The following is a 16,864-nucleotide window of genomic DNA, read 5'->3' on the forward strand; positions in this document are numbered from 1 at the left end:
TGATGACATCGGATCACTTACAACACAATGGTGGGATCTTGATAACATTATACAGAGTGAAATAAGTAAATCAGAAAAAAACAAGAACTGCAGGTTTCCATACATAGGTGGGACATAAAAACAAGACTAAGAGACATGGACAAGAGTGTGGTGGTTACGAGGGGGTGGGGGAGGGGCACAAAGAAAACTAGATAGAAGATGATGGAGGACAATCTGACTTTGGGTGATGGATATGCAACATAATTGAATGACAAGATAACCTGGACAGGTTTTCTTTGAATATATGTACCCTGATTTATTGATGTCACCCCATTAAAATAAAAATTTATTTATAAAAAACAAAACAAAACAAACAAAAAACAAGTAATAAACAACTTTTCTGAAGGAGAAAATACTTTAATCTAACATTTAATGGGGCTATTGAATACTAAATAAATTAATAAAAGAAAAAATGCAAAAATGATGCAAGAACGAGTACAGTGCACGAGATTTGACTTGATTCTGTGGGTAATATGTGAGAAAGGACGAGATGCTGGTGTTGTGCTGCTGATACTGGACTCATGCGCCAATGCACCAATTAGCAGCAGCTTTCTGAATCATGACTCGTATATCGGAATTTCACTAGGATCTCGAACAAAAACGCAGACAGATTTGCAGCTTGTATCTTAAAAAATGTATGTTGGTCTGCTCGTATCTCAAGGTACCACTGTAGTTCTTATGCCAAGGCCTGATGGAAGGAGTGCCTGGCAGTCTCTTGATCATGCACAGTGACCCCACCCATCTTTCCAACTATTCCTCAATTAGAGGTGAATTTAAATCTTAAAAGAGATAGTTTGATTCTCTTCTAGGGTTTTGCTGTTAGCACTTGGACAGAGCACATTAATTATATGGTATTAGGTAGTGGCTAAGAGCATGGGTCTGGCTACACAGCTGTCCATTCACTAGCTGTGTAATCTTGGGTAAATTACTTATCTGCTCTATGCCTGAGTTATCTCTTCCATGAAATGAGATCCAAAGTGTTTTCAAAACCAAAAAAAAAAAATTCACAACCAATAGGCAGCACAACTAACCCACCTTAACTCATTTGGTGATAGTGACCTGACAGAAAGTTATATGTTACTTTTGTCTGTCTCTTGGTTTAAATACATATTCACATGTTTTCCTGCAGAAATGGTAATGTATATGATTTGGAATCTAGCCTCAAAATTTCTGGAAACAGACTATGGACCAATTGTATCTGCCTTATGGTTTTGTTTTTTTTCTCTGAGAATTAAATAAATTGCTCTATAAAAGTGCTTAGAAAAGTACTTTGGAATTGCTTGGTTCTAGCACTCAATGAGTGTTAGCTCTGATTTTCATCTTGTCTGCATAGGTTTCACTTTCTTGCAAGGAACAATTTCACTAAGGCAAACACTAAGTTCTAGACCTGTCTTGATCCTTGGGGACAAGGTTGGTTTATTACCAAGATGGGCATAATTCCTTCTTTTGTGGAGATAACAGTCTCTATTAATTAAACAAGAAATTAAAGTGAGATATTACTAATAGGAAAGAACTGAGCATTAAGGGATCATACAGTAGTTTAGTGGTAGATAAAAGTTTCCCTGAAGAAGTGTTGTTTGAGTTATCGACATTTACCAGGCAAACGGGAAGACTGTGCCAAGCAGAGGAAAAAAACTCTTGCAGGCTCAGAGGAGAGATGAGGGAGTTGGGTTCTTGTTCTCTTCATTTGCATAGCCTCGTGTTCTCCAAATTACAGGTCTCCCGACCCAGTCAGCTACCCAGGACCAGATTGCTTCCTTGTGCAGGCTCCTTTAAAATCAAAGGCAAAGAGAATTCATGTTCCCAGTGGGGTGCTCTGTAAAAGAAGGAAAAGTTCTTAGGTTGCCCCGTCCCTGCTAGTCTGGCCAGTCTGGAAAAACCACTCCTCAGATAGAGGTACTTGGTGGGGCACAAGAGGCCTGAGGGTTTATCCATTTCCATGTGGAGGAAACATAAGGAGGGAGTAGAAGCATTCCTCACCCCTAACCCTCTGGTTTCTTTCTGAAGTTGCTGCTTTTATTAGTCATGTGTGGGCTAGATAATTTAACCATCATGCTTTTAAAATTTTCTCTAAATTAAGACTAAAACATACAAAGAGCAGTGTCCAAGAAAGTCTGCTCTGAGTGATGTACCTAGTACAGTTGTTGGCATAGAGCACGCAGCCAGCATATGTTGCCATTCTCTTTGGTTCAAAAATGAATTGAATTAACAACCCATAATCTCAAATGTTTTTATCACTTTCTTTTCTTTTTTTTTTTGTATTTTTCTGAAGCTGAAAACGGAGAGGCCGTCAGACAGACTCCCACATGCGCCCGACCGGGATCACCCGGCACATCCACCAGGGGGCGATGCTCTGCCCATCCGGAGCATCGCTCTGTCGTGACCAGAGCCACTCTAGCGCCTGGGGCAGAGGCCAAGGAACCATCCCCAGTGCCCGGGCCAACTTTGCTCCAATGGAGCCTTGGCTGTGGGAGGGGAAGAGAGAGACAGAGAGGAAGGAGAGAGGGAGGGGTGGAGAAGCAGATGGGCGACTCTCCTGTGTGCCCTGGCCGGGAATCGAACCCGGGACTTCCGCACACCAGGCCGACGCTCTACCACTGAGCTAACCGGCCAGGGCTATCACTTTCAAGTTAAATAATTATTTAGTGTAAGAGAGTGTGCTATATGGTAATGTTAAAATTCCAGTGTCGTTAATACTTTTTAATTTCATTATATAGAACTCATATATTCTATTTATTTATTTATTTAGTATTTTTCCGAAGTTGGAAACGGGGAGGCAGTCAGACTCCCGCATGCGCCCGACCAGGATCCACCCGGCACACCCACCAGGGGGCGATGCTCTGCCCATCTGGGGCGTCACTCTGCCACAATCAGAGCCATTCTAGCGCCTGAGGGAGAGGCCACAGAGCCATCCTCAGCACCTGGGCAAACTTTTGCTCCAGTGGAGCCTTGGCTGCGGGAGGGGAAGAGAGAGAGAGGAAGGAGAGGGGGAGGGGTGGAGATGCAATTGGGCGCTTCTCCTGTGTGCCCTGGCCGGGAATTGAACCCGGGACTCCCGCACGCCAGGCTGACGCTCTACCACTGAGCCAACTGGCCAGGGCCAGAACTAATTTATTCTTGAGGTTATCTTGGTTACTTTTTTTTTTTTACAGGGACAGAGAGTCAGAGAGAGGGATAGATAGGGACAGATAGGAATGGAGAGAGATGAGAAGCATCAATCATTAGTTTTTCATTGCGACACCTTAGTTGTTCATTGATTGCTTTCTCATATGTGCCTTGACCATGGCCTTCAGCAGACTGAGTAACCCCTTGCTCGAACCAGAGATCTTGGGTCCAAGCTGGTGAGCTTTTTGCTCAAACCAGATGAGCCCGCACTCAAGCTGGCGAACTCGGGGTCTCGAACCTGGGTCTTCTGCATCCCAGTCGGACACTCTATCCACTGAGCCACTGCCTGGTCAGACTATCTTGGTTACTTTTTAATTTTTTTCTGCATTATGACCTTTGGCCTGCTATTACTCATTAATACCTAGACAGTAGAAAGAAAAATTAAGAGACAAATAAATTGACCATTTACTTCTAGAGTTGATTCTTATATCACATCAGTCCTTAGAACTGCTTTTTACATTCAGAAATATAAAGAGATAGACTAGTAACTTAATAGAAAATTATTTTTTTAAAGTATGAATTAATGCTTGATAGCTATATTATATCAGCATTAATGTAAATAATTCATATTGAAGGTTTTTTTTAAAATTTCTCTTTGTAACTAAGCGTTCATTTATCTGTAATAACACACTTTTCTGGGACAGTTTTTTCACATGCCAGTAGATTACAGGTTGCACTGTCTCCCCTCTTTGTCCTCCTGTTCAGCTAACACACCCTGACCTGCTGTAGGACTTGTAACACTGTTCCGACTTCACAGTGAAAGGAGCTGGATGGAACAGGGAGGGAAGGAACGATGCTGCTACACAAGTCCTTGTGAGAAGCTGTAGTTGAGATTCCTCTACAAAGAAAATGCTATTTTGAATATTTTTACAGAACTGATTTTCAAAGTAGTGTTTATTCTAATTTTGCATCGATCAGAGAAAACTAGTTATACTTTTTATTGTGGCTGTTTTAAAGAGAAACAAATTAAATTATTTTATCTGCTTCAATTTGTTCATACATTTGTGCCTGTTGAGGGACTTTGTATCTTCACTAAGCCTTTGTGTTTGCAAGTCTCTCTCTTTTCACGTTTTACCCTAATATTTATAAGCAATTCCTTTAATTACTTTTTTCTTGAAAAACTACTATGGTGATCTGAAATTAGAATAACTATATTTGTTAGTATTTATTTTTTAAAAAGAGTTATATTTGTTGGAAATACCTGCATTGCATAAATATTAAATACATGTGAATTAGACAAAGTAACTTTTTGAGATTTACGAATTTTTTAGAATCTCTAAATTTTTTCCCACAATTAGTTGTCCTTGTTTCATGAAACTTTCATTATTTGTCTGTATGTAGCCTCCTTTTATTTAGTGTTTTAAATGTTATTATATCATCTGTGAATCAAAGCCCAAAACAAAAGGTAAGATCTTGGCGGTAGCCTATTATCTAACCAAGTGACTCCTCCATCTCCCTGGCTCCCCATGTTTCAGGTAGTCATTGTCCTGAGTAAAGGATTCATCAGTCCTGTGCTTGCTTTCTTTATATATTCTTATTATATCGATGTGTATTCCCCATAAGTATTTTAAAAATTCAGTTGTTTTTACTTGTATTAAAAGGGTTTCCTACTGTATGTAATCCCTGATATGTATTTTTTAAGTTATCATTATGTGACTAAGATGTGCTATATTGTCATATTTCATTCATTTTGACTACCTTATAATAGTCCAGAGGGATGGGTATACCACTGTTTATTCACTTTCCTGTTGATGAAGAGGTTGTTTGTTACAATTATGGACAGTGGTTTGAACATTCTTGTCCATGCCTACTGTTTTTAACCTATGAGAGAGTTTTTCTTAGAAACAAAATTGCTGAGTCACAGGGTGACTTCAACTTTAGGAGAGATAATGCCAGGATATTTTCCAGAACCATTGGAATTTGTACTCCCACCAACAATGTCTAGGATACCTTCTAGATGCCTTTTTCTCCAGCACTTAATATTATCAGACTTTTAATTTCTTTCAGTTAAATGGAAATGAAATGATATTATGGTCTTAACTTTTATTTTTTATGTTTATTGGGCATATTTATTTCCTCTTTTGTGAAGTGTTTTTGCCCATTTTTTTCTCTTAAGTTGTTAGTGTTTATGTTAACAGTATGTTAGGTATTCATTATCTATTCCTGGTACTAATCTTTTGTTGGAGTATATATATTTCCAGTTTGTAATTTGGTATTTTATTTTTAAGGTATTTTTTGATGACTAGAAGTTCTTAATTTTAATATAGTCAAAATCTATTAATCTTTTATAGCCTATATCTTTTTATTGACTTAAGTAATCATTTTTAAACCAAGGTCTAAAAGATATGCACTGATACCTTCTACTCAAATATTTAATGGTTTATTTTAAAACTTAAGACCTTAATCACTCTAGAGTTTATTTTTGTTAATTAAATGAAGTGAGGGTTCAACTGCATTTTTTAAAATAAAGATTGCTCTTTTCCAAATCTCCTTTTACTGATCTAATTTAAGTTTAACTTACATTTAAATTTAATTCTTTTTTTTCTGTCTGGCTTCTTTTTCATTGAATTTATTGAGGTGGCATGGGTCAGTAAAATTTTACGGGTTTTAGGTGTACAATTCTATAATAAGTCACCTGTATGTTGTATTGTGCTCACCACCTCAAGTCAAGTCTCCCTCCATCACCATTTCCCCCTATACCCGCTCCTACCTCCCAACCCCTTTTCCCTCTGACAATCACCGTGCTGTTGGCTGTGCGTGAGGTATTTTTGTGGTTTATTTTGTTTGTTTTGCTTAAAATCCTTTACCTTTTCCACCCAACCTCACAATTTTCCTCCTGTCTGTGAGCTGTCAGTCAGTTCTTTATCTATGAGTCTCTTTCTATTTTGTTTGTTGGTTTATTTTGTTCATTAGAGTGAACTCATATGGTACTTGTCTTTCTCTGACTGGCTTATTTCACTTAGCATAATGCTCTCCAGGTCCATCCATGCTGTTCAAAGGGTAAGATTTCCTGCTTTTTACAGTTGGAGTAGTATTCCATAGTATAAGTGTACCACAGTTTTTTATCAACTCATCTACTCATAGACCTTGGGCATCTTCCAAATGGTAGTTATTGCAATAATGCTGCAGTGAACGTAGGGGCGTGCATGTATTCTTTCAAATCAGTGTTTTGAGTTTCTTCAGATACATTCTTAGAAGTGGGATCATTGGATCATAAGGCAGTTCCAGCCTTTTTTAAAAAATATTTATTTATTTTTAATTGAATTTTATTGGGGTTACATTGGATAATAAAATTATATAGGTTTCAGGTGTATAATTTTATAATACCTCATCTGTATATTATATTGTGTGTTCACTATTCCATGTCAGGTTTCCTTCCACCACTATAAGGGTCATAAGGCAGTTTCACTTTTATTTGTTTGAGGAAACTCCATACTGCTTTCCACAGTGATTGCACCAATTTTTATTTCCACCAACAGTGCAGGAGGGTTCCCTTTCCTCCAGAATTTGTTGTTTGCTGATTTATTGATGAGCGCCATTCTGTCAGGTGTGAGGTGATATCTCATTGTGGTTTTAGTTTTTATTTCTTTGATGCTTAGTGACATTGAGCATCTTTTCATATGTCTATTGGCCATCTGTATGTCCTCTTTGGAGAAATGTTTATTCAGGTCCGGTCCTTAGCCCATTTTTTAATTGAGTTGTTTTTTTGCTGTTGATTATATAACTTCTTTATAAATTTTGGATATTAACCCCTTATCAGATACATCATTCATGAATTTATCTCCCATTCAGTGGGTTGTCTTTTTATTTGGTTGATAGTTTTCTTTGCTGTGCTAAGTTTGATGTAATCCCATTTAATTGTTTTTTGTTTCCCTTGCCTGAAGTGATACAACAGAAGAAGTATTGCTACAAGAAATGTCTAAGATGTTACTACAATTTTTATGATTTTGAGTTAACATCTAAATCTAATCCATTTTGCGTTTATTTGGTGTATGGTATAAAAAGTGGTGTATTTTAATTTATTATTATTTTTTGCACGTGTCTGTCCAATTTTCCCAGCATCATTTATTGAATAAACTATCTTTGCTCCATTATATGTTTTTGCCTCCAGTGTCAAATGTTACTTGACCATAAAGGTGTGGGTTTGTTTCTGGGCTCTCTGTTCTGTGCCATTAATTTATATGTCTGTTTTTATACCAGGACCATGCTATTTTGATTGCTATGGCCTTGCAGTGTAGTTTGATATTAGATAGTGTAATTCCTCCAATTATTTTTTTCTCAAGATTGCTGTGGCTATTCAGTGTCTTTTGTGTTTCCATATAAATTTTTATGATATTTGTTCTAGTTCAGTAAATTACATCATTGGTATCTTGATGGGAATTGAGTTGAATCTATAGATGTATTTGGGTATTTTGCACATTTTAGTGATGTTAATTCTTCCTATTTATGAATATGGTATATGCTTCCATTTACATTGCTCATAAAAGTTAGTGGATATTTCAAAATGAATATGAAGTGATAAAATACCCCTAATTTTTGTGAGCAGTATATTTATATCTTAGTTTCTTTCTTTAGTATACGGGTCTTTTCCAGTACAGGTCTTTTTTACATTCTTGGTTAAATTTATTTCTAGCCTGAGCAGGCAGTGGTGCAGTGGATAGAGCTTCGGACTGGGATGTGGAGGACCCAGGTTCAAGACCCCGAGGTTGCCTGCTTGAGCGTGGGCTCATTTGGTTTGAGCAAAACTTACCAGCTTGGACCCAAGGTCACTGGCTTGAGTAAGGGGTTACTCGGTCTGCTGAAGGCCCATGGTCAAGACACATATGAGAAAGCAATCAATGAACAACTAAGGTGTCGCAATGAAAAACTAATGATTGATGCTTCTCATCTCTCTCCCTTCCTGTCTGTCTGTCCCTGTCTATCCCTCTCTCTGACTCTCTCTCTCTGTCTCTGTAAAAAAAAAAAATATATATATATATATATATACACATATATATATATATATATTTCTAGGTATTTTTAAAAAGTAATTGTGAGTGGGATTGTTTTTTTAAGTTTTCTTTCAAGTAGTTTATTATTGGTTTGTAAAACTGTAACTGATTTCTGGAATTTTTGTGTGTGTCTGTCCTGCTGTTTTACTGAAATTTTTTATTCTAGTAGTTTTTTAGTGAAATCTTTAGGGTTCTCCATATATAGTATCATGTCACCTGCAAACAATATGGTTTTACTTCTTTCCAATTTGGATGACTTTTATTTCTTCTTACTGATTGCTGTGGCTAGAACTTCTAGTACTATGTTGAATAGGAGTAGTGAAAGCTGACATCCCTGTCTTGTTCCTGATCTTAAGGGAAACAAACACTTGTAGTTTTTGCCCATTTGGTATGATGTTGGCTGTGGGTTTGTCATATATGACCTTTATTATGTTGAAGTATGTTCCCTCTATTCCCACTTTAATGAGAGCTTTTAGCATCAATTGGTGCTGGATTTTATCAAGTGCTTTTTTTGCATCAATTAGATATGAGCATGTGGTTTTTGTCCTTCATTTGTTTATGTGGTGTATCACGTTCATTGATTTTTAGATGTTGTACCAACCTCACGTTCCTGGAATAAATCCCGATTCACCATGGTATGTGCTATTTTTTAATGTATTACTGAATATGATTTGCTAATATTTTGTTGAGAATTTTAGCATCTATGTTTAGGGATATTGGCTTATAATTTTCTTTCTTTGTAGTGTCTTTATCTGGTTTTAAAATTAAGATAATACTGGCCTCATAAAATGAGCTTGAATTTTTTGGCATAATTTGAGAATGATAGGTGTTATTTTGTCTTTGAATATTTGGCAAGTTTCATCTATGAAGCTTTTGTTTATTGGGACTATTTTTTGTGTGACAGAGAGAGAGAGACAGATAGAGGGACAGATAGGGACAAACAGGAAGGGAGATGAGAAGAATCAATTCTTTGTTGCAGCACTTTATTTGTTCATTGATTGCTTTCTCATATGTGCTTTGAAGGGTGGGGCGTTACAGCAGAGCGAATGACCCCTTGCTCAAGACAGTGACCTTGGGCTTCAAGCCAGCAACCTTTGTGCTCAAGCCAGTGACTATGGGGTCATGTCTATGATCCCACACTCAAGCTAGCAACCCCATGCTCAAGCTGGAGTCCTCCGGGTTTCAAACTTGGGTCCTCTGCATTCCAGGCCTATGCTCTATTCACTGTGCCACTGCCTGGGCAGGCTATTGGGGCTTTTTTGATTACTGCTTCAATTTCTCTAGTTTTAATCTGTCTAATTTAGATTCTCTGATACTTCCTGATTTTGTTTTGGAAGATTGTATATTTCTAGAACTTAATCCATATTGTCCGGATTGTCCAAATTTTTGGCATTTTGTTGTTCATGTTTTCTTACAATCCTTTATATTTCTTTGGTGTCATTTGTTACTTCCTTCTCTTATTTCTGATTTTACTTGTTTGGGTCCTCTGTCTTTTTTTCTTGGTGAGTCTGGTTAAAGGTTTGTCGATCTTATTTATTTTTTTTTAAAGAACCGGCTCTTTTTTTTTTTTATCTTTTGTATTATTTTTAGACTCTTTTGTTCATTTCTGCTCTGATCTTTATTAGTTTCTTCCTTCTACTTACTTTGGGCTTCATTTGTTGTTCTTTTTCAAATTTTTTTAAGTGTAAAAGCTGGATTGTTAATTTGAGATGCTCTTACAATAATCCTTATAATGCTATAGTTTTCCCTCTGAGGACTTCTTTAGCTATGTTCCATAGATTTTGGATGTTCTAATTTTCATTTGTTTCAAGGTATCTCTTGATTTGTTCTTTGATCTCATTGTTAACCTACTCATTGTTTAGTAACATGCTATTTAGCCTTGTCTTTGTGTGTTTCTTAAGTTTCTTTTCTTGTGATTGATTTCTTGTTTCATATAATTATGGGCAGAAAAGATGATTGACATGATTTCAGTCTTCCTAAATTTATTGAGACTTGTTCTCTATCCTAAATGTGGTCTATCCTAGAAAACATTCCATGTGCATTTAAAAAGAATGTATATTCTGCTGTTTGGGGGTTAAATACTCTGAAGATATAAATTAAATTTATATGATCTAGTGTGTCATTGCCTCTGTTTCCCTGTTGATTTTATTTCTGGAAGATCTATCCATTGGTGTCAATTGAGTGTTAATATCCCCTATTATGACTGTATTACCACCAGTCACTCTGTGTTCATCAAGATTTGCTATATTTAGTTGCTCCTACATTGGGTGTATAAATGTTTATAAGGGTTATATCCTTTTCCTGGATTAAATGTAATCTTCTTAACTATAGTGGTATGACTGGTCACCTATGTAATATACCAAATTTTCATGAATGCATGGATCTATTTCTGGACTTCTTATTCTGTGCTTTTGTACAGTTAGGAGTGTGTATGTTGTGTGTGCATTCATCATTAAATTAAATATTTTATCATTGAATTTTAGACACACACATATACAGTTGGATTTTGAAATACTTGGTTTTTCCACTAGGTTTTGGACATAGTAAGAACAAGTATTCGTACTATTCTTCCACACATCTGGAAGGTAACTGATGTCGAAGAACTACATTTATATCGGATTTTTAAACGGGTTTTTAATCGTTTACTCTGGAGTCATGGCCAAGGACTGTGGAACTGTTTCTGTGATTCAGGGTAAGTTCTGAGTTATCTTTTATTTTTGTCATTTAAAATAGTTTACTAATATTTGCAGAGGTATCTCAATAAAGTGATTGAGTTTCTTTAATCTCTTAAAATATGGATTTCTCATTACATGCAATTTTTAGTACTCAGCTATAATTTATAGCAGTTAAGCTGATTTAGATGAAATGTTGAGTATAAACACACCACCTAACTAACTTGAGTTTCGGGGACAGAGGTGGTCTTAATTAATTAAAAATCTCATTATCTTTAAGGTTCTTCTGCTGTTGCTTTTATGTAGCAGAATTCCAGAATTAAGGATACACTCCGGCTTCTCTCTAGAATTTCAGTCCTGCCAAAAAACTGTTGTGACTTATTATTATTTTAGCCTTAAAATATCTAGAACAAAATATTCCATACCTACCTTTTTATTCAGAAGTGATTTTTTTTTAATTTCTCTTAATGCCATCATTACTCTCCCAGTGGTAGAGGCTTATATCACAGGGGTATCTGGATCTTCCTTCCCTTTCACTGTCTTTATTCAGTCATCTGCTAAACCCTGTTTGTTTTCCTGTCAAATTCCCACTGTGGCTACTCTAGATTGTTTCTCATTGTTCTTAAGAATTATCAAATACTACCGTGTTAAATACTTTTGGAGATACAGAGTTGAATCTAACATAGGTCCTGCCCTCAAATATTTTCAAAAATTATAACAGCTAACACTATCTAATGTTCTGTGTGTCAAGCATTGTTCTAAATAGTTTGCATGTTATTAAGTGGCCGAATCCTCATAACATGACTTTGAAATAGGTTCTCTGATTATCTCTATTTTATAGACAAGGAAACTGAGGCACGAGTAGGTGTTAAGGACCTAGTACACTGGGATTTGAACTCAGGGAGCCTGGCCCCAGAATTCATGCTCTCTTAACCAATAAGCTCTGTTGTCTCTAATGAGAAAAATAAAAAGTACGTAAAAGTAATGATTATAAAAGAGAGAGATATAAAGTATAATATTATAGAATTTCAGAGAGAAGGAGCCTTTTTTGGTAGAAGTTGGGATTAATAGACTTTTAGGCATTTTTACCTTCAATTTTTTATTTCCTTTATTCATCTTACTCTCAGGGGTCATTTCCTAAAATCTGTAATTATTTCCCTCATTTATTATTAAGGTCTAGACTTCTTATCTATAGGTACAAGGCTCCCTAATATGCTGGTTCTTTTTTATTTTTCCAGTCTTCTTTCACATTACTCTCCTATTTGAACCTAGTCTAGAAAAAAAAAATAAGCATTGTTTTTAAGTATCTTAGAAATGTTTCCTTTTCTTTCTATGAGCTGTTGATATCATTGAGTATCTGATTGAGTTGCTTTCTACAACTCTATTCCTCCAATCGCCTCTGCATTATTCAAACTGTAAAGACTCAACTATAAACATTTTTTATAAAATCTTAACTACTATAGTCTAAAATGTCTGGATGTCTTCCATTTAAATACTCTAGTTATTTAGTATTGAACCATTTATAGCATTTGCAGACTTATTCTTACCACCATAATTATCCTCAGCTGCCATTCACCCATATGGAGAATTCCTAAGGTGCTCTGTGTTATAATAAAATCTGAGAATAATTGTGGCTTTAAATTATTTCTACAGATACCTAAGTGAAACTTTTGAACTGTACTCCTTGGTCCCTTAGTTGATGTAGAAGTTCTCTCAATGTGAATTCATAATTGGAATTTTTGTTTGTTTTTTGATCCATTGTTTGGTATATAAATCTCAGCTGTTGTTCACCATGGAAGGCAGTGAGACAATCTGCTACTGATATTGGAGCTGATAGTTTTGAGTATATCGCCAGTGCCAGACCCTAAGGATGCTCATAAAGTGGTGGTTCTTTCTCCCTGAACTATTTTGGTAATACACTCTAACTCAATTCAGAATTCTTATCTCTTGTTCCTGGCACAATACTCCTCCCAATTTTCTCTAGTGGTATATATTAGTATAATGAGACTAACATTTATTGAAGTCTATATCTGACAGTTAGTTTTACATATAAAACATTCTTATAATCACTACAACAATATTTAAAGCAATCTATTATTATTATTTTCATTGTATAGATAAAAAAATTAAAACATAAAGACAGTATATAGCTTGCCCATGTTCTCATAGTAACTAGTTGAGCCTGGATTTAAATCCAAGTTTTCTGAGTCAGGAACTCAAACTCTTAACTCTATGCTTCATTAAGTTCCCTCAAAGTTGCACTGCCAGTGGTTGCTAAGCTTGCTTTACTCAAAGTCCATAGAATTGCCCAAATCCCTAGTCCCTTGGTCGGCAAACTGCGGCTCACAAGCTACATGTGGCTCTTAGGCCCCTTGACTATGGCTCTTCCACAAAATACCACATGTGGGCACTACCTTGATAAGGAATGTACCTACCCACATAGTTTAAGTTAAAAAAATTTGGCTCTCAAAATAAATTTCAATTGTTGTACTATTGATATTTTGCTCTGTTGACTAATGAGTTTGCCGACCACTGCCCTAGTCCGTTGCACGTGAGCAGGTGGGAGTAGCTTTGAATCCATTTCTTTAAAAACTTGGTGGTTTATAGAGGTGACTTAAACACCAGATTTTATTTTGCAGCTTTACAAATGAGTTTAAAATAATTCAATTTTATGAAGTCACATGATGTTGTGTGTGTTTGATTCTTAGTCTGGACTCAGAATAGTTCTACTTTTCTTTAGGTCATATCCAGTCATTATATACATACATCTTTAACTTTGCCCTGACTGCCTCATGGTCAGGACAAAACTGCAATCTTAGTTCAGTTCTAGAAGAAAGATTTTAGTAAAAGGTGCATTTATTTTTTCACAGGTGTAAAATCTTGAAATAATATAATCCAAATAACTCTGGGCCAACTTGATTGCTGTCTCTACCTGTTAACACCCCAATAATAAAACAATAAATAAACCATTCCATGTCCACATCCAGAAATAACAAAGAATATGGTGTGGTAGGTGTCTCTAAAATTGGCCCAGAGGTTTTACTGATGCATCAAGGAGAAAACATCCTCATTCCTCCCTGTTCTTCTAGGCTGCTGAGTGCGTGCTCAGTGACCCTTTCTATTACCTGCAGCCTCCTGGGAGTGTTATTTGGTCCCACATTATTATTATTATTATTATTATTATTATTATTATTATTATGACAGAGAGAGAAAGAGAGAGACAGGGACAGACAGGAAGTGAGAGAGTTCAGAAGCATCAATTATTCATTGCAGCACCTTAGTTGTTCATTGATTGCTTTCTCATATGTGCCTGGACTGACTGGAGGGCTATAGCAGAGTGGGTGACCCCTTGCTTAAGTCAGCAACCTTGGGCTTCAAGCCAGCGACCTTTGGTCTTAAGCCAGCAATTATGGGGTCATGTCTATGATCCCACGCTCAAGTCAGCGACCCCATGCTCAAGCTGGTGAGTCAGTGCTCAAGTCAGATGACCCTGGGATCAAGTTGACAACCTTGGAGTTTCAAACCTGGGTCCTCTCTGTCCTAGTTCAATGCTTTGTCCACTGTGCTACTGCCTGGTCAGACTGGCCTCTCATTCTGAATGTGTTCTCTTTGAGAGATGGCTTTTGAAATTGTCCACTATATTTTACTGGGATAGCGGAAGTCTAGGTTCTGTTGGGACTCAAACAAGACCTGAAACCTTAGGAAGGGTGGCCAAGGGAAATAACATTTAATCTGAGACTTGCAGGAAGAGGAAGAATAGAGTTTTCCAGGTAAAGCAAAGAAGAAGATGCAAGGCCAATACGGGAGAAAGAATGCTTTGGAAAGCCCTCTCTCTTCTCAAATCCTGACATGTAAACCTCCCAAAAAGAGAATCTAGTTTGTATCTCTTCGCCTAAGACATTTTCCTGTGGAAGTTTTTCATGGAAAAGCTTTTCTTATAGAATCCTGAGGCAAGAGGAAATTGTCAGAAGTATTCTACGGTGGTCTGCTTCTAGGCAGAATCATATGCCTCCTCAAAAATATGTATAACGTGTAGGCTCCTTAAAATGATATAGATCTTATTTTTCTCATATACCTTTTATTTCAGTGTTGTTGTTGGTACTTTTCAGTTGTTACTCTTTCTGTTGCTGATTAGCCAATTGTGTAGACCAGATTTTTTACCTTCTCTTTTTCTTCTTGTCCTCAACTTTGGGCCACTCATCCATCTTTTAGGACTTCTAACAGAAGAAGAAAGAAGTGTGTCAGTTTTACTTTTTTTTTTTTTTTTTCATTTTTCCAAAGCTGGAAACAGGGAGGCAGTCAGACAGACCCCCACATGTGCCCGACCGGGATCCACCCGGCATGCCCACCAGGAGGTGATGCTCTGCCCATCCGGGGCCTCGCTCTGTCGCATCCAGAGCCATTCTAGTGCCTGAGGCAGAGGCCACAGAGCCATCCTCAGTGCCCGGGCCATCTTTGCTCCAATGGAGCCTCGGCTGCAGGAGGGGAAGAGAGAGACAGAGAGGAAGGAGAGGGGGAGGGGTAGAGAAGCAGATGGGCGCCTCTCCTGTGTGCCCTGGCCGGGAATTGAACCCGGGACTCCTGCATGCCAGGCTGACGCTCTACTGCTGAACCAACCGGCCAGGGCCGTGTTTTACTTTTTGGATAACTGCTTTATTAAATGTTTTTATGAGAAAAAACCTGAAAATAATTGCATTACTGGGTTATATGAAGCTTTTCAAGTCTTTGAATTTCATTAATTAGTCCTTTTTGATGCCATAAGTTATTCAGTATTTTGTATTTTATTTATTATTACTAACAAAAATCATATGAAATCATTTTATTTTATATTTCTCTGAGGATTAGGGTGTGTCAGAAAGAACTTTTTAACCATTTAATTTTTCTTTCTAGACTCATGGATTTTGGTTCTCCCGTTCCCTTGGAATTTAGATTCAGAAAGTAGGCATATAAAACGCAGGTCCATTTGAGGAAGGCACTGGTATTTTTAATTATTTCTGCATCCTTCACCTCTTAAAAATTTTGCATTAGCATTGAAAGTTAAGATACAGTAGTGTTATGGAAGCATTTTACCTTTACCCAGCTATAGCCGGTGGTGGGTTGGAGGTGGGGTCTCAGTATGAAAGACAGGTGTTCTTTGTGCAGAGAGGGTGCCATTAGCCTAGTGTCAAATGAAGCAAGTCCTTTCATTTTATTTTTTTCTTATGAAGGGCTCTGGCATGCTGACACTTAAATATAGATAATAGAGTAGGATGTTGTCTCTGGCCAGAGTGGTGAACACACACACCAAAAAATGGGTCAAGGACCCATTGATTCAATGTTTATTTTAAATATTTAAGAAAGAATGAGAGAATGAGAAGTGAAAACAGCTCATATTATAACTCACATATGTTCAGACTGTTACATCAAATTAGAGTGTTATGGAAGAAGCTCTTTTATCTTCCTTTTATTTTATTTCCTACCTATATACTCCAAGTCTGGAGAAGAAAAATTATTGTGATGTGAGTGATCTCATAGTGGATCTAATCAAATGGCTCCAAAGAATCAAAATATAAGTATATACAGATTTAGAGTGGAGGTTGGTGGGAAAGGTTGACGTTTTTAGAAATACCTAGAATCCTAAGAGAGAGAAAAGTGTTACGCCGACTGTCAGACACTGGGTACTTTCTGTGCATATTTATATTTATATGAAATTTGTATTTCTCTGGGCTCAGACATGTAGGGCCTGCTAGATTGACTTATTAGTTTTAAATATATTCCCTAATTGATGCTCTCCGATATTTTTCTTTATCAAAATAGGTAAATTGGATATTTATGCACACGCACACACACATACACACACACATAAACATATCGAGTTTATCTTATTTAAGTAATCCAGTTAAATTTTATTTTTAGAGTTGATTTAACTAGCATATTATTGTTGAGCTCTAAACATCTCAGAACATGGAAGAAAATTTATTCCTTTTAATCTATTTATTTGAATCTTACTACTTTTAA

At 36.7% G+C, this 16,864-nt stretch overlaps 1 protein-coding gene and 1 non-coding gene across 5 annotated transcripts in view; one reads left to right on the forward strand and one right to left on the reverse strand.

Annotated features, from left to right (window-relative positions):
- TTLL7 (tubulin tyrosine ligase like 7) overlaps positions 1-16,864 on the forward strand; it is a 179,480-nt gene that overhangs the window by 136,295 nt on the left and 26,321 nt on the right. For all 4 annotated transcript variants that reach the window (XR_010730428.1, XM_066268804.1, XM_066268806.1 and 1 more), the window contains one exon: positions 10,727-10,887. Coding sequence is in view for 3 of the 4 variants with exons in the window: in XM_066268804.1 (XP_066124901.1) it covers positions 10,727-10,887 (161 nt within the window). In the remaining variant the exon portion in view is untranslated. The remainder of the gene's footprint in view (positions 1-10,726; positions 10,888-16,864) is intronic.
- Positions 2,581-2,656, reverse strand: TRNAT-GGU (transfer RNA threonine (anticodon GGU)). Its single transcript has one exon. It is a non-coding gene; the product is annotated as a tRNA-Thr (tRNA).

This window comes from Saccopteryx bilineata, chromosome 3 (assembly GCF_036850765.1).
Source record: "Saccopteryx bilineata isolate mSacBil1 chromosome 3, mSacBil1_pri_phased_curated, whole genome shotgun sequence".
NCBI classification, from domain to species: Eukaryota; Metazoa; Chordata; class Mammalia; order Chiroptera; family Emballonuridae; genus Saccopteryx; species Saccopteryx bilineata.